General features: G+C 37.7%; 1 protein-coding gene across 5 annotated transcripts in view; it reads left to right on the top strand.

The window, feature by feature from the left end:
- ATP11B (ATPase phospholipid transporting 11B (putative)) overlaps positions 1 to 25,218 on the top strand; it is a 91,861-nt gene that overhangs the window by 20,841 nt on the left and 45,802 nt on the right. For all 5 annotated transcript variants that reach the window (XM_088132596.1, XM_088132595.1, XM_088132594.1 and 2 more), the window contains exons 2-13: positions 4,742 to 4,858; positions 6,788 to 6,877; positions 10,043 to 10,123; positions 13,088 to 13,195; positions 13,381 to 13,509; positions 16,151 to 16,254; positions 16,949 to 16,996; positions 18,581 to 18,645; positions 19,220 to 19,301; positions 20,362 to 20,512; positions 21,626 to 21,823; positions 22,278 to 22,436. In XM_088132596.1, coding sequence (XP_087988722.1) covers positions 4,742 to 4,858; positions 6,788 to 6,877; positions 10,043 to 10,123; positions 13,088 to 13,195; positions 13,381 to 13,509; positions 16,151 to 16,254; positions 16,949 to 16,996; positions 18,581 to 18,645; positions 19,220 to 19,301; positions 20,362 to 20,512; positions 21,626 to 21,823; positions 22,278 to 22,436 — 1,332 coding nt within the window. The remainder of the gene's footprint in view (positions 1 to 4,741; positions 4,859 to 6,787; positions 6,878 to 10,042; positions 10,124 to 13,087; positions 13,196 to 13,380; positions 13,510 to 16,150; positions 16,255 to 16,948; positions 16,997 to 18,580; positions 18,646 to 19,219; positions 19,302 to 20,361; positions 20,513 to 21,625; positions 21,824 to 22,277; positions 22,437 to 25,218) is intronic.

Below are 25,218 nucleotides of genomic sequence, written 5' to 3'. Positions count from 1 at the left end.
GCTAAAAACCCAACAAATTGGCCTGTGGCTTAGTGCAGTGTGTGAATGCAGCCAATAAAAAGGTAATAACAAACATATATCTTCTAGTTAAGGTAAAGCTAGTTTCATTACCAGTTTTATTTGTCTGATGGGCAAAGAATTTTTGCATCTCAGGGAGTCTAGATTGCAAAAATAATTTCAGATTTCTTCAGGTTTGCACTGATTGTGTTATTGATGTGAGAGGAAAATTTTAGTAGCCTTCTATATGTTTTAATGTTAATTTTGATTGCATTTGATAAAGCCAAGTTAGCTTCTTGTGACTTGTAGGGCAATGACAGGAAAAGTCAAATGCAACACTAAGCAACTTGCTGATGGGAATAGAACAGGAAGGTATGGTAAAATTAGCACCAAGGACGTTACGAATCAGTTGCTAAACCTAGGAGTCATGTCTGTGGTTTGTGGTTTTAAAGGATAAAAAGGATTGCATCTGAGGGGGTCGGTACCATTTTGGTCAAGCTGTTTACCTGACGGCTCGATTAAAATGGTCACGGCATTGCAATGTGAATCCAAGTGAGTATCATGTATGCTATTGGTTGAACTTTACTTGCTTGTTAAACTAACATTTAATAAAGCTTTTAGAACTTTGAAGTAACTTGTTTTATGGTGTGTCTGCCTCCCGTGTTTAACGTGGTTTTTCCCCTGACATTGATTAACTAATGGATTATGTGCCATCAAGTCGTTTTTTATTCCTAGTGACCACCAGATAGATTTTCTCCATGACGATCTATCCCTAACCTGTTCTTTCAAGTCTCCCAATGTCAGGTTCAGCACAAGAACAACAGCAAGGCAGTCCAGAACAGTTAAGCTCCTTTATTAGCTTACACCTAATAGACAGAATCTCGCCAACTAAATCTATAGCACAACAGTTACTATAACCATGAGGCCCTAGGGTGGTGCCAGTCTCATTCTCTTGGCTTTCCCACACTCTGGCTGGGGACTGAGGAGGTGCTTCGCCTGGAATGTCTCTCCCCCCTCCTGGCAACCTTGAAGCTCCATTCCAGAACCTTCTCCACTCATGCCTTCCATCACACCCAACAGTGCACTCATTGCCACTGTAACTGAGCCCATCCACCTTGCTGCTAATTGTCTTCTTTCCTTCCACCTTTCCCAGCATTAGAGCCTTTTCCAGAGAGCTGGGTCTTCGCATATTCTGTCCAAAATAGGATAATTTGAGCCTGATCATTTGTGCCTCATTATATTTTCAATTTGTTCATTAACTACTGAGTTACAGAAAGTTTAAAGAAGTTGTTGTAGCCTGTGCAGTTCAGCACTGGATCCTAAATATTGTGCACCTAATTATATAAATCTAAGGAAACTGCATTAATTTGGATTCCAGCATGTAGGGGAAGGTTGGGCTCAATGGCTTCGGTGGAGACTTCTGATTCTATCAGTGTCTATATATTCTTGGCTTTTACCAAGTTGGGGAAGGCTAGTCTAATTGTAATTTAGATGTCATTGGATCAGATTATACAGGAGACGGTGCTTAATTCTCCAGAAAGTATAATCACATTGGGGAAATATGCAGGATTTGGAAAGAGGAGAATGTTATCCTTTCCTGGCACTTCCCACTTTCATTTCAGCTAGGCTTTCACTGCTGTTTCCATCCTCTGAAAACAAAGCAGTCTCTTTGGTGTTACTGTCTATAATTCCTGCCTTAGATATTCCTTCCAGCTTTGTGCAGATTTATGGGCAGCACCCATTTTTGGGGTTGGTGGCAGTGCATCTACTGATTCTATTGCTAAACAAGTACAGTTGCTGGAGAGGGAGATAGGTGCTTCAGCCTCCATTAGTGTTCTTTAGGGCTAACACTGTTGCTGGTGAAACTATCAATGGTTATTGATTGGGAAAGTTCTGTAAAATCATATGGCAGAACATTTATATGAATAATGTTGCAGGGCTGTATAAGAAGTAGGTACGCTTTGTCCGATGAGTGAAGATACTTTGATATTTGGCTCTATGTTATAAGAAAGTTGGAAATCATGATATTTTGAAGCATAGGCTAAAGTGAGAAAACTTATGCTTCATTATATCTTTATTTTTTTTACTCTTTGGGGTATGTTTCTCTGCCAAATTCAGTTCTTCCATTAGAGAACTTGAGGAAAGGGAGAATTTGGATTGCAATCAGTGTTCAAGTTTTGGTTGATAATCAAATATAAAGCATAAGAGCTGAGGCAGAGTGAGGTTGGAGCCCAGTAAAGTGGAATGCAGATGTGTGGTGGAATGTTGCCTTTGGGGCACTGGGAGTTTTTGCTGTGGTTTTATGGTTTTTTGATATTTTTATCATTGTTTTGGGAGCCACTCATATTATGGTATGAAGACGGGCAGCCATATAAGTCTTACTTATAAATAAATAAATGATTATAAAGTACAGTACAAATTTATCTTAATGCTACCTGTCACTCCTCCTTGTCTCCCTACAATCCTCATTGTTTTTATTTTCTAGGAAAGTTTATAAGACCTGTTTGATGTACAGAACCATTCTTGGAAATAAAGTTAACAAAGGCTGGGACTTCACTGTATACCATGACAATTTCCCACTTTATTTTTTGTAGATTCAGATGAGACAGAGAGCTTGGGAAACACCAAGGGAAATATTTAGTCACATTGGTGCCCCTGGGCATATTGTTGGGGGTCCTAGCAATAGAAGATCCCAGGCTGGTTGGTCACAGTTTCTTCTTTTCTCTGCACTGCAAGGAGAGAGAAGAATAGTTTTGTCCTTAGGTACATTGACAAAAGCAAGCAAGAGGAAGAGAGATCACCTTTTTGGGTAGTTTTCTCCAACCTCCTTCCTTTATACTATCTAGTACTAAAAGTTATTTTTGAAAAGTATAGGACCAGAAAGTTAGTTCTACAATGTTAGCAGCTTGGTGGGTTTTCTCAGAAGCATCAGGTCTGAACAAGAGATGTGAAAGTCTCCTGTTACAGTTTCCTTTTATCTACTCTATATTAGATATACTATCACTCCAGCTGTTAATTTCAATCTTACACAAGCATTTCCCTTCTGGCTTCTTCCTTTTAGCTTCTCTTTATCTCGCACCCCTAGACCATTTCCCACAGTTCCTACCTTTCACAAGCTTTGAGTGAAAACCAGCAGTTTTCTTTCAAGATGAGTTGCTTGCAGATGCTACTTTCTCCTCATACAATATACCTTGCCTTCCACCAAGTACCTCCATGCTGTTAAATGCCAAGAGGGTGCATTGGCCACCATGACAACTGTGGGATCTGACCCAAGTTATTGAAGCCCCAACAGGTTGTCACACACAGATTTTTCTCTCAGGGCAGTTGCAACAGGATACAAAGTGGAGGACATTAACATCAGTCCAGGTTAAAACACTTTCTGGTTGCTTTTCAACATGCTGGTGCTGCCTCCACTTTCCTTGCAAGGATGTAGGACCTATTTAATTAGTTCGCCCCAGGTGACTAATGCTCCCAGTGGGTTTCAGAGGGAACTTGGGATTTTTCCTGAGGATCTAGTAGGCAGTTTGACTGAGGCCTTCATTTCCACCTGTAATGGGTGTGTGACGAGGGCCTTGGATTGGATAGTTCCTATGCAGCTTCTTCCCATTTGTTGATCCTGGGTATTTCCTTGGTTTTCCAAGGAACTTCAGGAGATGAAATTACAGAGGAAGTACCTAGAGTGTTGTTGGAGAAAGTTCAGCAAACCTGACCAAGCTCATGTAAAAGCCCATGTTAGGAATTAAATAGTGGCAGTAACAGGAGCAAGATGCGGGGGGGGGGGGGGTGTTGCCTTTATCATGGTTGCAGATAGCTGGCTGATGGCCCTGCTGGGTCACAAAAATATATATGGGGCCTCTGTGAGGAATACTCTAGCCATCTGATAACTCTCCAGCATTCCCTTTTGGAATAAGGTTATTGAGAAAGTGATTGGACTACAGTTCCTGAGGGCCCTGGAAGAAGTAGATTATACAGATCCATTTTAGTTGGGTTTCAAGCTGGGATATAATACAGAGGCAGCAGTGTTTGCACATGTTGATGATCCTTGGAGGGACCAGTATGTGGGTGGTGTGACCATCCTTGCTGTTCTTGATCTCTCAGCAGCTTTTAATGCCGTCAGTCATGTTATCTTTCTGGACTGGCTATGGGATTTGAGAGTATGTAACGTTTTTGCTACATCAGCTACACTGGTTACCAGTGAGCTTCCAGGTACAATTTGGGGTACTGGTCATCACCTATAAGGGCCTTCATGGCACAGGGCTAGGTGACTCTTTCCTATAATTTCTTCCCACCCTATAAGATCTGATAGAGCAGACATGCTTTGTGTCCCTTCCATTAAGCACTGTCATCTGACGGAACCCAGGAATTACATTTTCTCTGTCATGGCACCTGTCCTTTGGAACAGCATCCTTCCATTAGTATGGGTTGTGCCAAGCCTGCAAGCCTTTAAACAATATCCAAAAATCTGTTTTTATTTTTTTTCCTATGCTCTAGGAATAGGGCAGGGTGTGCCCATTGGTTAGGATATGCCTGTTCCCCCTGTTATGTTTACTATTGGGTTTACTTTTTGTTTCTTTTTAGGTATTTTACTTGTTTTTCAGCTGTATGCCACCCAGAGTATGTATTCAGATGGGCAGGAGAGACATTCTTTCTCAGAACTATTGTAAGGATAACAGGAAGATTTAAAATGTATTGTAAATATTGTGATACAGTTATCAATAAACTAATGTTATTGGGGTTTTTTCAGGGTTTTGACCCACCACATCAGAGTGATAATCGAACTATTTATATTGCAAATCGTTTCCCCCAGCATGGCCATTATGTTCCGCAGAAGTTTGCAGAAAACAGAATAATCTCCTCTAAGGTATGGGAAATCTTAACACCTATACACATTTATTTATTTATATTTCAAATTTAGTCACCACCCATCTCACTCAGAGAGCGACTCTGGGCAGTTTACAATAAAAATAAGAATAAAAACCATTAAAAATACAATAAAAACAATGTTCATAAATAATTCCAAGGAATTGATGGTATAAAATAGGTTATCAACCTACGGGAGCGTCTTCAAGGTGCCGACCACCCCCAGGGTTGGTTACCCCTCATCGAGCCCCATGTGAGCTGGCAGAGCTAGGTCTTCACCCTTTCTGGAAGGCCAGGAGAGTGGAGGCCTGCCTCACCTCTGCGGGGAGAATGTTCCATAGGGCAGGAGCAACAGCAGAGAAGGCTCTCTTCCTGGACCCTGCAAGTTGACATTCTTTAATTGACAGGGCCCATAACACACCTTCCCTGCCTGTCCAGGTGGGAAAGGTTGATGTAATGGGGATGAGACGGTCCCTCAGGTGCAATAGATAAAGATAAATTTTGGTTTGATATATCAGAATTGTTTTTAAGAAAAACTCAAATGTGTATTTAAATAGTTTTTGGGCATATTATGTGCCACACAGTCAAACTAGTCCATTCATATGTATCATACATCATTATAGAAATCCTTTTTTTTTTTTGTAATGCATTATATTTCAAACATCTTGCTTAACTAAAAAAGTTCTAAAAATTGTATTCCAACCCTGTCAAGTAAGACAAAAAGGGTTTATACCAGGTGAGTATATGTTTAGCCTTTATTAGCAGCTTGCCCAAAAAACTCAGTTTCGATACCAATTCTGAATTCTAAGTATGATTTGAACAGAAATAGTCAATGTTCCACTCTCCAAATGTTTTAGGCTGTGATTCTGATCATCACTTACCATAATGATAACATAGGTGTTGTATGTGATGATTTTTGTTTTTGACTAGAAACTAAGTCAAATTAAGCAAATGGCTGAATTATATAGGTGTTTGTGTTAACCCCCCAATTGATCAATACAATAAAATTTTATTTATTTACATTTTTTAAATGCCACCAATTCCACAAAGGCTCTTAGCTTTTATAAAACTGAACACAAATATGTTAAAACAATTAAAATCACTAACACAATTTCACAAACTAATCCCAGTATCCATATTGATCAGCTGTGCACATCTTACAAATAATAAACGAATTAACAATTAAAAGCTCTGCAGAAAAGCTTGATGTTAATTGCCATTCTAAATATCATCAAATCTTTGGAGTAAACTATTCCATAGGGAGGGAGCAAAAGTTCTCCCCCCCCCCCCAATTTCCCAAGTTGCAACAAATGTACCAGATTCACCTATTTCAGTGTTTTTCAAATTTGGCCATTTTAAGATGTGTGGATTTCAATTCCCAGAATTCCCCAGCCAGCAGAATTCTGGGAGCTGAAATCCACACATCTTAAAGTTGCCAAGTTTGAAAAACACTGGCCTTTTCAATCTAAAGGAAGCCATCCTGTAAGAACCTACATGCAAGTCGCAAAAGTTAAAATCAGCACTGTGAATTATACTTGGAAGCCAATACACTGGCTGTAAATTCAGCGCTAAGTGATACTGGCATGTTAGTAAAAGCAATTGCAATGTGTTTAAGGTAACAGATTAAATAACTTCATAGACAATTCACTTTTTAGAAGTCAAAATGAAGAGAGCATCTCCTAGATTCTTGAAAACCCAAAATCAGATGTCAATTAATTCATGTTCTTTATGTATTTCAATATTTTGTTGTATTTTTTTAGCATATAATGTAAATGTATGGAACTGAGTTGGCTGATATGAATGTTCTGAGAGAGGGTTTGTTAACATTTGTAGAATTGTGAATGCACTTTATACAGTCCTAAAAAAAATATTGAAGTTGAAACAAATTATTTCTGCAGTTTTAAATGTAACTTTTTTTTTTCTTTTGCAGTATACAGTGTGGAATTTTGTGCCCAAAAATTTATTTGAGCAGTTTAGAAGAGTAGCCAATTTTTATTTTCTTATAATATTTTTGGTTCAGGTAAGTTGGATAATTTAACACTATTTGAATATGTGCAATTAAACTGAGGGATTTTTAAAAAAACAATCATGTTGAATAATTGCATAAAAGCTTGGTTTACTGACTCTTGAAACAAATACTGGATCTCAGAGGTAGGATTGATTTGTCTCCCTCCCTACTGCAGTTATCTGGATACATTCATCCAGGTTTTTCTGTGGTTTCATAAGACATTAGCTAATCTGTTTCATAAGGTTTGTTCCTAGTGACTACATGTTTTCTTCAGTGTATTGCCTTCTGAGATTTAAAAGGAGGATGTTAGAAATGTTAATGCAGTTTAACTAGCATAGGCTATAATATAGTGTAGAAAACTGTTTTCCCTTAAGTTGGCATTCCATCTGATTGAATAACCTCACTTAATACTTCCGACATATGAATATAAATTCAGGACTGATAGAGGCAAAACATTAGTTGGCTTCAGTTTTGCAAAATAAATGCATGGTGACATGAATTAACATTATTGTCAAAATAATGGACTAAAGCCCCAAGTAAAGAGCTTCCTAATTTGATACTTAATCTCTGAAAGTGAAATCCTGGAGGAACTTAAGCATCAAAGCTATTTTTCTATTTATTAACCAGTCAGATGGGAGGTTATTTTCCCCTCCATCCCACCTGCAACCTGGTCAGTACTGTAATCAGAAATTTAGCTATCATTTGGGGCTTCTGCTGTTGAGATTATATTGATTTTTGATGTCAAGCCCATCAAAGGATTGTGGCAGATATTTAAAATGCTATAATAGCATTGTAATCATGGAGGAAATCTATGTGGTCGCTAAGAGTCGACAATGACTGGATGGCACATAATCAGTAGCATTGTAATAGCAGGTGGGATGCCTAGGGTTGACCCATAGACTTGATTATTGTCCAAAGCTACTGGCTAACAGGGAATGGAAGAGACATTTATTTGTACCCTGTTGAAAGTACAGGCTCTCAAAACATCCCTCTAGAAATATGAGATTATGATTTTCAAAGGAAAATCTATCTTAATTGATTGTATTTGCATGTGACAAGATTCCAGTTCCCAACTCCTTCCAAATGTGGTATAGAACATGTTCTGAGGACAAGATGCGAGGAATTGACTGAACAATGTATTTTTCAGATGCATTTTGTATATACTGTACATACTGTATTACACAAGCTGCTATAGTATTTGGTTCTATTTATGTGTTTCGTTTTGTATCTTTTGGAAATGCTGTCTTGGGCCTATGTTGCAATGAGATTTTAATTTAATTTTATATTAAAAATAGTGCCCTAAAATCCATGTTATGGCTGTTTTAATAAAACTGTTAAAAATCAATAGATTCCCACTTATTGCATGTAAAGCATCTTTTTTTTTTCTTTTCTTTCATGGAGTAGTTACTCAGTGTGCCCTTGCAAGTGAGTGTATAATGATGTAATTGGGAATTAGTTGTTACTCACTTTTGCCAAGTTTTCCTTCTCAACTTGTACTATATATTTCACAAGTTGTGCTGAAGCTTCTTTTGTCTAAAAAAATTAATGGAAGGGATTTCCAACATTTAGCAGAAGGAAGTTCTATGTGTAAGCAGTGCTTAAATGTTAACTGTTAAATTCTAAGCTCAATTGATCAGCTTGAGCTCAAAAAGATGATTTCTGATCAATTCAGAGCAGCAATAGGTAGGATTTCATGGCAGGAGATGCTAGTGGGAAAAGGAGTTCATGATAGAGGGATGAAGGGAAATACTAAAAGCACAATTGCAAACATTTCCAGTGAGGAAATACAAATGGAAAACAGACAATGTCAGTATGGCTGCACAAACAGTGGACACATAGGAGCTGGGAAGAGGATCAGGCCATAAGGGAAGAGAATGGTAGAGATGATTTCAGAAAAGCTAAACGAACTGAAGTTGGCAAAAGCATGGTAAAAACAACAAGGCATTCTTCAGATAGGTTCAAAAGAAAAAGAAGTAAAACAACCAAATGATACAGGTCGTTAAAAAGGGCAAAGCCACTCAACTCTTATTTTACATTCTGTCTTCTCCAAGAGAGGGTGCGCACCTAGTTTTTTATTAGGTGTAACTTATTTATTTATTTACTCTTTCATTTGTTCATTCAAAGAAAGCATCTTAATTATTTGCAAAAATTTATTCTTCTGGCTTTGTAGCATGCATGGTCAATTATCCTTGTAGGAAGTAAATCTCTTAGACTGATATTAGCTTCTCAATCATATATTTCTCTGTAATTATGTTTACTTATTTTTCTTGAATTCATGCTGTGTTCCCTGCAAGAAGGTGCTTTACATTTGACAGCAGGCAACTAATAGGAACAGAGAGGGTTTTTTTCCCCTCCTTCTTTTTTGCCTCAGCCAACACAAGACAACAGTAGAACAGACTGTGTGTCTATTTTCGCAGTATGATCACAATAAATGTGTTTAAGGTTAACATATATTTCTAAGCACTGTGGAACCTGAGTCTTTTGATCGTGCTGAAACATAATGCATCCGTCCTCCTTCAAAATCTCTGTCCTGTTTATGCTGAGAGGGAAGTTGAAGAGATTGGGCCCGAGAGCTGTTGCCTGAGAGAATAACCGCCTTCTTCCCTTAGGATCAGTCCATATGAAAGAGGTCTGTGTTTTGTCACAATGTGCGCAGTCTTGTTCCATTTCTGCTTTGAGTGGAATACTGTGCTCACACAGCATGTTTAACCAAGATCTAGCAACTGAACTTCCACAACACGCTATCTTGAAACCATTCTTAATGCAGTCTGTATTTTTAATTATTGACAATGCATTAGTGTGATTGCCCAGAAGCATCTTTTAATCTGGCAAGTATAGAGGAGGATTTTTGCCAACTTCATTCTCAGCTTTGGGGCATTTTAAAATCAGTGAGAATCTTGCTCCTTTCCAAATGCCACTAAAGCCTGCTGTGTCATCAGCAACAGGCCTTTTCACATTGAAAGGTTCCCCACTGACATTAGGCTGGCTTTAGTAATTCTTGGAAGCCACAAACCATTTCCAAATACTAATGAAAGATTGCAGTGTATATGGTGTGCAGTCCTATAGTAGCAACCACAAACCAGTATTTATAGTTTCCTGTATATAATGTACAAATTTGATTATAGAATTTCCAAAACTTATCTCATGAACATATTCTGTCTGTGTTTTCTTCTCCAGCTTATGATAGATACTCCTACCAGTCCAGTTACAAGTGGATTGCCATTGTTTTTTGTTATAACTGTGACAGCCATAAAGCAGGTAAGAAAATGTGCCTTTTTTTAGTAAGTTACTTAGCATGGACATACACATTATGTGTAATGCAGAACTGGAATCAAAAGTGACCCATCACTGTTAGCTCATAATTTGCTAATATCTTTAGTGATATCAGCACATGGTGTGTTTCTTCAGAAGCCAAGCCTGTGAAGACAAGGCAGCATAAAACATGGTTCCAAAACACTGAATAAGTAATCTGACATGTTGTAAGGGAAAAGGAGGCCTTGATGCTAGAAGGTTGTTTTTAGTGGGATCTATTTGTACAAAGCAATGTTTGATGCTGCCATTCTGTATTTCAAATGTCAATGTTTATACATTAATGAGGGAAGAATCTTGTGTACATATGGATACTTGGTGGAACCTTACACATTTTGAACTTCCAGTCCAACTGTGATATGAAGGAAGTAACTTAAATTACTTTGTTCTTGAAGATACCTTGTATCTTAAGTCATCACTGTTCCATATTTTCTGGAAATGTAACAGTATTCTGTAGGGTTTGAGCATCAGCTGAAATAAGAAAATACATTTTGTGTTAGGAGTCAAAACACAAAACATGTTTTTGCCTGGGATTGCTTTTATATAGCTGACATGTCTTCACAGTAAAATCCTTAAGTGGGTAGTAATGTAATGACAATAATAGTTGTACTGGATTTTGTATCTCAATTTGTGTTATGAATACTTTTTTTCCTGCTGTCCTACAGGAGTAAGAGTAAGGTTTTGCAAAGGAATCTTGAAAAGAAAATTTGATTTATGCAGTGAGAGATGTTGCATCATTCACTAGTTTCTAGAGATTCCTCACAGGATTCTGGCTCCTGGAAGTTGATGGGTCCTGATTTTCCCCCAGTATTTCCATAATACCTGTGGATAGAACAAATTAATTTACTTATTTATTTAAGGAACATTTGAGCAATTCAGAACAAGGCTGCATAATACATTGAAACTTATAACTATATAAACTCAGTTGTCTGCTTTAAATGAAATTACATTCATCCAGCATTCAGTTGTATCCATCATTCCTCCACTGTTTCTTCTGTTACATTGGTTTTTAAAAGTGATACACAGATTACTTTGTTTGTATCCTGCTTTTCTGAGATAGTAGCAAAGTTAGGTTTGCTAAGGTAAACACAGCTCATTAAAAAGCATGTATCAAGCAATATGAACTTGTAAGACTGAATTGTAGAACTCTTTATAGTTGTTGAAATTCTATTTTGTTTCTTTTGTCAAGACTGTGACCTGTATAGAAGCTTAGTTCTGCTCTGGTCCTTGCTGCATAATTCTTCCTATTCAACCATGAAGGGTTTCCCTGGCCAGTTGCCTTGGAAACAGTGAGCCATCTCACTTGCATTCAGCCATATTGTTATTATTATGGTTGGTCGCACAGTCAACCAGATGTTTAAACTGCATTTGGCATTTTTATCCACCTATCGAGTCCTTCCCAGGGACCTGGGATAGGCAGATGTTGTTTGACGGTGTTAAAGATATCGTTGCAGGAAATAAGCTGTTCCAAGTAAAGCTGCCTTTTATAATTGACTTATGGTGATTTTGTCAATGTTGATGGTCCTCAAGTGATGCTCCAGATGTTTTGGGATTGCACCCAAAGCGCCCATAACTATTGGTACTATCTTTGCTTTCTTTTGCCGTAGTCATTCTACTTCTATTAGTAGGTCTTTATCTTTTGTGATTTTCTCCAGTTCTTTCTCTTCTCTTCTGCTGTCTCCAGGTATTATAATGTCCACTATCCAGACTTTTTTGTCTGTCTTATCAACAATTGATAAGTCTGGGGTGTTGTGTGGCGGGTGCTTGTCTGTTTGAATTCTAAAATCCCAGAGCACTTTAGGTTCTTCATTTTCTATTACTTTGTTTTGTGGTCCTAGCACAACTTGCAGGCAAATGGTATTTCTTGCAGATATTCCAGTGCACCATTACTGCTACTTTGTCATGCCATTGTTGTAGTCAGTCTGTGCGATCTTCTTGCAGCAGCTAACTAGGTGGTCCATGGTTTCTTCAGCTTCTTTGCAGAGGCAGCATTTCCTGACTGTTGCTGTCTTCTCAATTCTGGCTTTGTATGCATTTGTTCTTAAGGCTTGGTCTTGTGCAGGAAGAATTAGCCCCTCTGTCTCTTTCTTCAGCTTTCCTGCTCTTAGCCATTGCCAGGTCTTGTTATCTGTTTTGCCTGCTGGTTTTGTGTGGGTGTGTGTGTACTGGCTGTGTAATACTTTGCCTTGCCATATCTCTTTTCTATTTTTCATTTGGTCTTTCTTATAGGCCAGTTTGATTTCTTTGGTATTCAGTAAGCCTTCATGATATAGTAGCTTCAATGCATCTTCTTCACTGTCCTTCAGATACTCTTCCAATCCCCTTTTTCCTTCTTCAACTGTTGTTGTTGTTATTAAATTTATATGCTGCTCGACTCGCAGCGGAGTAGGGATGACCATGCAATTGCAATTTTTTTTTCATTTCTCATAACTTTTCTTTACGTATGTGTACAAGATTTCTCATACTACCTCTATCTATTTTGGAAACCTTTCTATAACAGATAAGCCTGATCAGGCAGTACAGTTGCTTTTAGCACCCTTGCTTGAATTTATCACTCTACCTACTATATGTGTTTTGAAGTAGGACACACAGGTTGTAGGCTCTTCCTCACTTAAAGTGGCATGAATATCATGCCAGAGGCTGGTTGTCTTCTATGGGTTGGTTCTGTCTTCCCCAACCTGATCCCCTCCAAGTATTTGGAGCTAATAGGAGTTGTAGTTCCAATCAGTATGGGCCATTAAGGAACATTGAGACTGTAGTCCAAAGCATCTCAAGGGCACCAAGTTGGGGAAAGATGAGCTATATGGTTTCCATTTTTAAGCCCTATGTTTGTTGTCTGATAAAGTTTGAGATGGCAGCCAAGTAGTAGTAAAGTAGTAGTAAAATATCAATGACTTCCTGTGACCTTTTCAGGGTTATGAAGATTGGTTACGGCACAAAGCAGACAATGAAGTGAATGGAGCTCCAGTTTATGTTGTTCGCAGTGGTGGCCTTGTAAAAACAAGATCAAAGAACATCCGGGTATGTGTCTTATTAATGTAAAATGAATGTCTGTCTTCCATAATTGTGTGGTTTTAACAAAAGAGTCATAGCTATCTGTTCAATTTTACAAAGATTTGAATTAGACTGAATAACATTTCATTGGAATGTTTTAATCCAGTAATTTTGTAAATCAGTTTTTGTATACAATACTTCTGTCTTCTCAGGTAGGAGATATTGTGAGAGTAGCCAAAGATGAAACTTTCCCTGCTGATCTTGTACTTCTGTCATCTGATAGAGAACATGGCTGTTGCTATGTTACTACTGCAAGTTTGGATGGAGAAACTAATCTTAAGGTCTGTGTTCATACAGTTAAAATGAATTAATTTTTTTGCTTGTCTGAAATTGTGGCTAGGGTATTTTAATACTCTTATGTAGAAAAGAATGTTAATTTTATTTTGAATTTTATTGAGTTCATATCAATTCTTTATATTTTTTATCACCAAAGGCTGTATTATTATGACTGTATTCAGTTTTATGAACTAAAGGAAAAACATTACAGTGAGTTTCTTGTGCACAGTTAATATGATTAATTGGAATGTGTTGTGTAATTACTTCTGATTATGAGGAAATAACTAGCAAATATAAATGAAAAGGATATAGATATGCTAGAAAATTCTTTAAGGAGAAGTACTTTCTATTCTTTTCTACATTATTTTCCTCCAGTTTACCCAGTTTTTGTCTTATTTTGTGAACTGGTATAACAAGACAATAAGGCATGCAAAATGTTTCAAATTTAAAACATTTGAGCTTGAAATACCTGTTTCCACTTTAGTAAAAAATGTTGAGTTCAAAATGGGGCATTTTTTGAATGTGAAAAGTTTTATATACCAGTCCAAGATAGCCGATAGTACAGTAGTTGAGATTTCATGTGTAGAGTTGTATTGAAAAAATTGCCGTAATTTTAGTTTTACTTTATTTTTCCCCCCAGAAAAAAACTGTGTATCTATGCAGAGCCTTGATAAGCTAAAGCATTACAAATTTACTTGGAACTGAGTTTAAAATTGAAGTCCATGGATTTAATGACACTAAGAGAGTCAGTTTGATACAGTAGTTAAAGCACCAGGCTAGAAATTGGGAGACCATGAATTCTGGTCCTGCTTTAGCCACAAACCAGCTGGGTGACTTTGGGCCAGTCACTTTCTCTCAGCCCCGGGAAGAAGGCAAGGGCAAACCCCTTCTGAAAATCCTGCCAAGAAAACTATAGGGTCTTCTCCAGGCAGTTGCTAGGAATCAAAACTGACTCAAAGACACCCAGTAAGAAATTCAGAAATAAATAAAACATGCTGTCAAGAAAAAAACTGTAGTAATGATGAAGGGTAGTTAGTGTTTTGTTTTTGCAGGGGGGTATGTTGCTTTGGTTTGGTTTTGGTTTTATGTTCACTGGGGTAATTTGTGAGATTCTTTGAATGCAACTCATTCCATTGCATCCTGGTATGGAATGCCTAATCAACACCTCATGAAGACGTAGGTTTTGTATTTGATTAGTAGATGAATACAGGCTGGTACTTAGGCATCCATAACTATCACCCTGTTACCTGTTGAAATAAGCAAATTTCTACAGAGTACACAAATGGAGTAAAAAAAAAAAAAAGTAAGCCAAATAAATTAAAAGAGATTATCTTTTATCTGAGGTACTGCCTCTCCCTGATCACATCAGCCCATCCCATTAGATCCAGCAGGGAAGGTATGCTACGGATTCCATCAGCCAGGGACTTGCTTTTGGTGGGTCCCAGGAGGCGGGCCTTTTCTGCCATGGCTCCCTCCTTGTGGAACATTCTCCCCCCTGAAGTGAGGCTCGCCCCTTCCCTGCTGTTGTTTAGGAAGTCTTCAAGACTCAGGCCTGGGGGTCTTTGGGAACCAGAGCCATTCTTAGATGGCTCCACTGTAATTGATATTCTGCTCTCTCCATGGGGTTTGTATATTTTAAAATCTATTTTTTAAAATATGTGATAATGTTTTAATTCTAATAATCACTTTTTATCTTTTTATAATGCCTGTTTTTATTCACTTGTTATTTTAATTGTTGTATGCTGCCTAGAATCACTTTGTGTGAGATGGGCGGCTCTCTAAATGTGATGTATGTATGTATGTATGTGTAGGTAGGTAGGTAGGTAGGGAGAGAGAGAGAGAGAGAGAGAGAGAGAAGAAAAAGTAAAGAAAATGTAGCTAAAACTAGTGTGCACCAACACCATTGGGTGTACTTTTCTGTCCATGCAAACCGTCCGTCCGCCACATCCATATACCACTTCATACGTTGCTGTTTCAGGATCTCATCAGCTCCATCCATCCAGCCCATCCAGGTTTCTCAGTCTCTCCCTTCCTCTCAAGCTGTTCACTCTTCCTTCCTTCCTTTGTCTTGTCATTCAGTGCTCATTAATCCTCTCTAGGTGACCAAACCCCCACCTCAGTCTATTTCTTTCTTATTGGTTACTTACTTTCAACTATTCATTTCTTGTAGCAGACCACATACTACCTACTGTCTTTTTTACCGGCATTTGCATATCTTAATATTTTTCCATCTATTTCCCCCTTTTTAGTAAACTTTCTATGAGGATACAGAGAGTCTTCCACTTGCATTAGTTTTTCACCATTTATGCTCCAGTTTTTTCTACTATTTATCAAGTGGTGATACACATTTGATGGGATGATTATCATTTTGCCAGGGCTGAAATTTATAAACACAATAACGGATGGAGTAGCTGTAAAAGTATAACATTTTCTTTTCCTAATGACAGATGACCGGTTTACCAAATCATGGCTTGTTTTCACTCAGCATTTTCTATAAAGCTGGCAACTTACTGGCAAATTGGGAATGCAGTTTCAAGAGCTCACAAGGGATTTTTTTTAACTGGGCTTGTAAGAATAGGCCTTTGGGGTCTCTGGAATATATTAACCAAGACTTGTCAAATCATTGCTTTTTTCTTTTTCTTTTAGACACACATTGCAGTCCCAGAAACTGCAGTGTTGCAGTCAGTTGCCAATCTGGACAAACTTGTAGCTGTTATTGAATGCCAGCAACCAGAAGCAGATCTTTACAGGTTGCTGTTTTTATTACTGTCTTTTTTTTTTTAAGGATTTGGAAAAGGAACTTATGACTATTAAAAATTAGACAAAAAGTATTCCAAAAATTCTTGTGATGGAATTATGAATTTAAATGCCTATGTTGCTTAGGGAAAGCAAGGGGATGACTCACTGGGAATGCTCTATTAATTTCATTTGGGAGTTTCCTTGAGTTTGGAAAACTCTCCCTAGGTTCAAGCATTCACTCCCCACTCCCTGGGGTGGATGAAGCATTTTATTCTCTGTCGACCTAACACCGGGTAAAGTAACAGCCCAACAGGTCTCCAAGATGATGCAGATTTGCCATAGAAAAATAGTATTATTTTATAGCTAAACATAAGCAAAATTCAATATTTAACTGTTGTATTTAAATGGAAGAAAGTTCAAGAATGTGGCTTTGAATTAAGCTAACCAGGAAGCCTCCATCTATGGTTTGTTTAGCAATATGTCTGAACTAGGATTTCTGATTGTTGCTTCCTGGTTTGTTCTTGGCTTCAGATTCCTGGCTTTGTTGATCATGGCATGCCAGGAATTGGGCTTACCATTACATGCAAACCAGGTCAGTTTCTTTAACTCATTTCCTATGCTGTTATGGTCAGGGTTTAATGACATATTGAAAAGTTAACTTTTCTTTTTATTCTTGAATCGTAACACATAAATATTTTTTTACAGATTTGTTGGGCGTATAACCATAAGTCAACAAATTGAGGAAATAGTACGGTAAGCCAAATGCCTTCAATCTGAGTGAATATGATTTGTGACCAATTCTATATCCAGGCAATTCAGCTTCAGTAAAAAAATAAAATAAAATGCGTTTGTATACATCAGGCATGTGGAAGCTTAAGTACACTGACCAGATGTCCTTACACCACTTCTGTGTTCACCTTGCAGCTTCTTCTCTTGCCCCATTTCCCATGCAACACCTGTGTTTTTTTCTGGTAATGCTTTTAAAAAACTTTATTTCTGCATAGATGACAAGTTGTAGTGGAAATATCTTAAACTATGAGGGTGTTGTAACAGGCTCCTTCCTGGTTTGGATGATGCTGTGAACTACCAGCTACTAGTTTGGCCAGTCTGGCTAACTCATGCAGCTTTTTTTTTTTTTTTTGCTATTAAATCAAAAAAGCTGTAAAAATTACTTTTAACAGTACATTCTGGATTGGTATAGGCCAGTTCAGCCCCTATGAATCTGTTAAACTTGATGTTTCTTCTAATAATTACTTACACATTTCAAGCCACAATAGATTAATGGTGTCTGATAATTTATCCCCTCCACAGGTTTCTCTTAAAATTGAACATTGGGTCAGCATGGTTGACAACTTTATTTGATTCAGGGCCTTTACTCACTGACCCTCATTACAGATTTGTAAACATCTGTGTAAATACTATAAGAATTATTGCTGGAAATCGTCACATTGGTCTCTCCAGGAATAACAAAGCATTTCACAAGTCAAATATCTTCTTTGGAAGGGGGAATTCAAAGTGTTACTTGCTTGTGGGGTGTGGGAGATGTTCTTAAGTGGCACATTCAGATGAACCCAGAACTCCTTGGAGAAGGTTGTGGTGAAAAACAGCAAAGGGAACAGCTGAGCGGCATGAATGCAAACAATATCAGATACTTTTGTTGTTGTTTAGTTTCAGTGTATACTTCTTAGTTAGCACAACAGAATTAAAAAATCTTGAGAGCCTTACTGGATCGGAAGAAAGAACTAGGTAGTGTAGCATCTGATGTATTTTATGACCAGGTAGATGCGTCCATGAAGTTCACAAGTAGAATGAGATGGTCATTACATGACATGCTGTTTGGTATCATGCTGTCTCTGGACTGTACATTAGATTAATTAGGTGTCAATGACACCATTCTATGAATTTGTCTCTTCCTTTTTAGGAACTTGGATATTGATACACACAATAAATTTCTGCATTCCAGGGAATGAGAGGCGGTTGGTTCAAAACTAACTATTTGGATTCCTATATGAAATTATTCACTCTTTATCCTAGAGGATCCTCTTTTTAGTCCTGTGGCCATTTCTTCTTTGACAAACCATTTCAAACTGCATTGCTCACTTCTTTTTTTGTGCCTTCGAGTCAGTTTTTGACACCTGGCGACTGCCTGGACTAGCCCCTGCAGTTTTCTTGGCAAGATTTTCAGAAGTGGTTTGCCATTGCCTCCTTCCTAGGGCTGAGAGAGAGGAATTGGCTCACTCTAACCAATTATTAAAATTGTAAATTGCCCACACGTTTAAGGAATATGCTTGCTGCTACGTTATATTTTGTAAACAAACTATGATCTTTCTTTTGCAGACCACTTGGACCCGAAAGTCTTCTACTTCGTGGAGCAAGGTTGAAAAACACTAAAGAAATTTTTGGTGTGTGATGTTAACATTTCACTAATTGGTTGATGTTTCTTGAATGGATGAGATTGCAGAACTTTCTGTTAGAGTAGCTATCACTAGAATATCAGCCAGGTTAGAGCACTCTTCCTAATTAAATAGGAAATGTGCCATGTTGGTTGTAATAACTTGCACCAAGAAATAGTTGATTCTGGTGCAACCATGATAGCCTGGATTCTATGTCTGTCTCTTTTTAAGTCCTGTTAGCACTTTCAGTTACTCTGTTTCCAGGAACTCACACCATTTATACCTTCTGCTGTAAAGGTTCCTATCTGTTGCGTCCTGGTCCATTTGATTTGGTAAAATATTGGAATACCATCTTTCCAATTTAAAAATCTATAAAGAAACTAATCACTAAAAAAAAAAAATGACAGTGTGAATAAGAAACAACCTCTGCAGTCACAGAGTAGATTTGGAAACCCAACGGAGTAACCAGCCAGAAACCAAATGAAGCCATCTATATCTGGCTTCTCAAAAAGAAGGGAGGAAGATGAGCCTCTTGCACTCACAGTCTTGCCGCCATGCTGAGCGTTCTTTCAATTTTTTGTAGGTGTTGCTGTGTATACAGGAATGGAAACAAAGATGGCATTGAATTATAAGAGCAAATCACAGAAACGATCAGCAGTAGAGAAGTATGTGGTTGCCAGTCGTATTTTACTCAGTTGAAGATTAATGTGTTAATTTAAACTGTAAAACAAGAGTTCATAATAAGGGCTAGTGTGCAAGGGAAGTTTTTTTTTTTCTTCAGATTTTAAACATCTCTGTTGCTTGAACCATTTGATATGTATTTATTACCCAGCTTTGCTGCCTGCTAATAAATGTTCTTGTGTTCCAGGTTAGCAAAATGAATATTTTGTTTCGGAATATCCGAATGGATTGACTGTGGACTTTGTTCTGCAAGGATGAGATTAATTAAATATAGGAAGAGCGCTGTGTTGATTATAATAATTTGCAGCAAGAAATAGTTGATTCTGGTGCAACCATGATAGCCTGAATTCTATGTCTGTCTATAAATAAATCACCATGTAAAATGGGATGCAGTCAAACCCTCTTTTGATAGTATTTTGGGAAATAATCTGATAGTTGGGTCAGTATGTGACAAAGGACAGCCCAATGATATTGAATTCATTCTGCATAACTGTTTGGCCTTTAGTGTTTTACTTTGCTTCACTTCTAATGAACCAGCCTGTATCTTTTCCCCAAACACTGTCCTATCATACCTTGAAGCAAGAAGCTTCTTGTGATCTTTCATCTTCTGCCTTTAATAGAGAAGAGCAGGTGTTTTTTTTTTTCCTTTTGCAACCAAGGGATTAGACAGAGAAAGCAAAACTGGAGGTTTTCAAGAAAAGATTGGACAACCATTGGTCTGGGATAGGACTGTTACATTGGGCAGGGGTACTATATAACCTCTAATGTCACTTCCAATCCTATGATTCTGTGAAACACTTCCTTTTCGGATGTCCAACCCCCCTTGCCCCAACATGCATACACAGAGTACAGGTTGGTTGAATACAATACAAAGATTGTTGGTTACAATTATTTTTGCTGCAGTGTTTTTGAAGCAATGTACAGATATATTTGAATTATCCAGCACTTCCTTTGTCTTCAGTGCTCAGCTATTTTTTTGTTATAGGACAGTTTTAATTCAGTGGCATTTGGGTATTAAATTGCCTCTTCACTTTGTCCCCCCAGGTCTATGAATTCTTTTTTGATTATCTATCTAATAATCCTCCTTTTTGAAGCTGTCTTAAGTACAATATTGAAATATGCCTGGCAGTCTGAAGAGAAGTGGAATGAACCTTGGTATAACCAGCAAACTGATCATGAAAGAAACAGCAGTAAGGTAAAATGTAAATTATATGCCTGATTTAGGTGTTTTTCCCTGTATCGATAGCTTGCTATGAAAGTTTTGATTCCAACTTGTTACAGAATCCAAATGTTGACCCATTCTTATTTTTAGTTATAATTCTGAAGATTACAGAAACAAGAATTTCCTTCAATTAATTTCTTGCCCCATTGTTATAGCTGATAATATGTGACTACTGTGACTTACTCTTCTGCTAAAGGGATGTTGTTAAAGAGCTCACTTGCGTAGAAGCTGTGTCTACATTCTCTTACCAGGCAAGAAGAGGGAAAAAACCCTCAACATAACAAAGAAAACTCATCTTTATATAGTAACCAGCAGTTTTAGATGAGAAAGTAGGTACATTCACATGACACATTAGGTCAAACTGAGATTAGAGTTAGTGCGTTATCTGAATCTACTCTCAGACTGATATTATGATTAAAGCCTCTCTGTCTCCCTTCAGCTATGGCACTATGTACCAACAGAGGCCAACGGAATGAGTGGTTTTTGTATACTGCTTTGAGCTCAGTGGAAAGGGGGTGGGATAAAAGTGTTATAGATATGGGGTGAGATTCCTGTTCCAGGTAAAACCTATTTGATCCCAAACCGCTTTGGGAGGAAGCATGACCTTGGTCTGGTCAGTTCTAAAGTAAAATAATGTCTGTCTTAGATGATATAGTTGGGCTATTACAAAAGATGCCCTCACTATATCAGTATCACTCTTCTGGATAATTGTACTTAGGATTATTTGACTGTATCCATTATAATCTTATAATATTATTAAATTATAATTGTACTTTATAATTAGAAGCCAGTTTGGTGTAGTGGTCAAAGGCACCAGGCTAGAAACCAGGAGATTGTGAGTTCTAGTCCCACCTAGGCACAAAGCCAGCTGGGTAATCTTGGGTCAGTCATTCCCTCTCAGCCCTAGGAAGGAGGCAATGGCAAACCACTTCTGAAAAACCTTGCCAGGAAAACTGCAGAGACTTGTCCAGGCGGTCTCTGAGAATCGGACATGATTGAATGGATTAAAAAAAATTATAATCTTTTCTTCAAATGCTTTCTCTTTGATTTTTTAGTTTAATAATACTGTTTCCTTTCTTCTCTTAGATCTTGAGCTTCATTTCAGATTTTCTTGCTTTCCTGGTGCTGTACAACTTTATTATACCCATTTCACTTTATGTGACTGTTGAGATGCAGAAATTTCTTGGGTCTTTTTTTATTGGTTGGGACCTTGACCTCTATCATGAAGAAACAAATGAAAAGGCCCAAGTGAATACTTCAGACCTCAATGAAGAACTGGGACAGGTATAGAATAATTCAGAATAGTGTTTGAAACAAGATGAACTAGATTTGATTTAATTAGTCAGCAGTAATTAAATTCATAGTTGTTCTTTTACACAGTTAATATTCCCTACGTATTTTACAATTTTTCTCCTTTTGTCACACTAAAAATTGTAATTTGGAAGTGACCTGGTAGTGGACCACAAGCAATTGGGATTTTAGATCAGCACTTCTCCCCTATAGGGTTCATTCTATAATTATTAGTAAAGTTTATGTAATATTTATTTTCCGTGTATTTATAATAAATCAATTACGCCTATTTCAGATAAGTGCAGTAAATGTACACAAGTCTGAACTGAGTGCAGTGTTCAGCATCTGCAAACCATATGAATATCCTGCTAGTGGGAATGAGAGAGACTTGCTGACTTTTTTAATTCTTAAACTTATTTGCCTGACATAACTTCTCAACTTATTGTAGGTGGAGTATGTATTTACAGATAAAACTGGTACATTAACAGAAAATGTGATGCAGTTTCGGGAGTGTTCCATTAATGGTCTCAAATACCAAGAAATCAATGGCAGATTAGTTCCCGAAGGGTTGATAGAAGACTTTCCAGATGGAGTACAGCCCAGTCTTGTAAGTTGTTCTTTCTAAAATTAAAATTAATTCAGAGCTTTCTATAGTCTTTTCTTTAAAATACAAGATTGCAAAATGATATAATGAAATAGTTCTGCGGTACAGTGAATGAGAGTTGAGAGGACCCTCTGGAAAATGTTACCATTCAGTCCTGAGGGAGAAAGAAATTATTGTACTGGTAGTCCTTGGGTTATGACCACTCGTTCAACGACTGTTCAAAGTTAGGTTGGCACTGAACAAGTGATACTTACAATTGGTCCTCAATGTTATCACTGTTGCAGTACCCCTGCAGTCACATGATTGCAATTCAGGTGCCTGGCAACCAGCTTCCACTTACCTTCCCTGCCCCTATATGCTGCTCCTGCCATTTTTTCTCCTGAGGAACCCCCACCGACCCATCTGCCTGTAGTACCTGCGTCCTTCTGCACTCCTTGCCTGGGACTCCTGCCTCTTCCCATTTAACGACCTGCGCAATCCTGTGGTTATGACGGCAACCGGGATTGCCAGGATTGCCATCAATGAGCAATGCAGTAACATGACATTGCACTTTACAACCGCATCATCATAACCTGAGGCTACCTGTATTAAGCTAGAAGCCAATACATGCTTGGTGGAAAGCAGGTGCATTTATTTAATTGCAGTCAGGCATTATTTTTTACCCAGAGGTAACTCTAAGTTCAGCACCTTCTGTGGATCTTAATCCCAGATAAACACAGAATTACAGTCTTTATTTGGAGCACAAAACTTATGGTTTCATCTTCTCCTGACTTACGTCTGTGTTATGGTCTAGTCATGTTTGTTGAGGACATTTTTTTTCTGAAAACCAGCTATAGCCTCTGCGTGTTGCTTCCCCACCCTTAGTTTTGGCAAGGCAGAAGAAAAAACCCACGAGAAAAACCATAGCAGAAAATTGATACTTAATAAGTATATTTAAAAATAACTTAACAGGGAGCATGTGTGTGTGTGTGCAAGTACTATTTTGAGGGAAAGAATAAACATTTAAAAATCTATATATAATATTTTTGTCCAAAACATTTATATTGTATTAGGAAAATGATTAACAATGTACCACCCTTAAACACTATGATCCACAATGAATACTTTAGTTTTCCAGTGTTTTCAGACGATATATGTAACAGTTAACAGTAAAAATTGAAGTCATTTCTTGTCCAGGATCAGTTTATACATATTAGGAAATATAGATGTAAACTAACATTATAAAAGAAACTTGAGTGATTTAAATCAAATGAACTGATTATTCAAGTACTGTTGAATAACTGATGATGAACATATATAACTTTCAGTTTATACTCCCTCCAATGCACCCTAGAAGAATGATAATTTATATAGTATAGTCTTAGTACAATGTAATACAACCTACGGATTATTTTTATGGTCAGTTTTCAGTGATTTGTCTATACAGAGTTAAAAAGAACTATGTGCCACAAAAAATTCCAGTGAGATTCATCAGGTTCAGTGCTCAGCTTACCTACCCAAAGCATTTTAAAATTTTCAAGAAACCTTTTTAACATTTTCAAGAAACCTTTGTTTTCTTGGACTTGCAGTTCCTGATCAAAGAGTAGGTGGTAGCCAAGAGGGCCTTTGCACAAATCCATCTTGTGCATCAGTTACACCTATTCCTAGTTCAGGAGGCCCTGCTCTTGGTCATTCATGCCTTAGTCACCTGCTTGGGCTACTGCAATGCACTTTACATGGAGTTGCCCTTAAAGAGTATTCAGAAGCTTCAACTGATCCAGAATGCAGCAACACAGGCAATGTTGGGTTCACTGCAGTAACACCACTCTTTCATGAGCTAGGTTGGCTTCCTGCAGGTTTCCAAGTCCAGTTCAAGGTGTTGGTTATCATCTATAAAGCCCTTCATGGCACAGAACCAGGTTATTTGCAGGACCATCCATCTCCAACTTGTCTGTTTGTCCCATCATATCTGACAGAATGGGCATGTTCTGGGTCCCCTCTATAAGACAATGTCATCTAAAGGGACATTTAGGAAACATGCCTCCTGAGTCACAGCACCTGTCCTGTGGAACAGTTTTCCTCCCAAAATCCAGATGGGCCCCAACTCTGTTGGCCTTCCGCAGAGCCTTAAAGATCTGGCTATTCCCCCAACCCTCTGGCCAGGATGTTAAGTGAGCTTGGTTTCTATGATAGTTTGCATGGGTTTGTTTTGGGGGGCAGAGGTTGAGTCACATCTCAGTGACATGGCATTGTATTGGCTGTTAAAGTTTTTTTTATTTGTGATGGCATTGTTTTAAATTGTTGCTAGCTGTTCAGAGTCATGTGATCAGATTGGTGGCCATATGAGTCTTATAAATAAGTCAATAAATTAGTTCTGGGTAAAATAATAATTATAATTGTTACTTAACTCTGCTAAATAATAATGCTGACAATTATTGCCATGACAGTCTTGTGCACCAGAGTCATGTTTATGGGTGTTTTTTTTTTTTTTTGGAAACCAGATCTTTGTAAGTGTTACTCCTGCTTAACTAAGTTTACATGAACTAAGATTGAAGTTCAGGCCCTTCTTTTATGAGGCTTTATCAAAGATAACGTCTAAGCTTACCACTGTATGAAATTTCTTTAATTCCAACTACAACTGAGATCTGTCACTATTTAGATTTCTAAGAAAACTCTGCATGTTGTTTGCTAAGAGATCAACTACATGATGCTCCATTTTTTACATTAATGTTCTTACTTTTCCTAACATTCTGTGCTAACTGAGAGTGGGCATCTGTGTTTGGAATCCTATATTTAAAAATCTTGT

The sequence above is a fragment of the Python bivittatus genome, unplaced genomic scaffold (assembly GCF_059951505.1).
Source record: "Python bivittatus isolate LINGU-HERP-01145 unplaced genomic scaffold, Pbiv_v1 ctg000980_np1212, whole genome shotgun sequence".
Classification (NCBI taxonomy): Eukaryota; Metazoa; Chordata; class Lepidosauria; order Squamata; family Pythonidae; genus Python; species Python bivittatus.
Note: the sequence above shows the minus strand (reverse complement) of the source record. Positions and strands in the feature narration are given on the sequence as shown.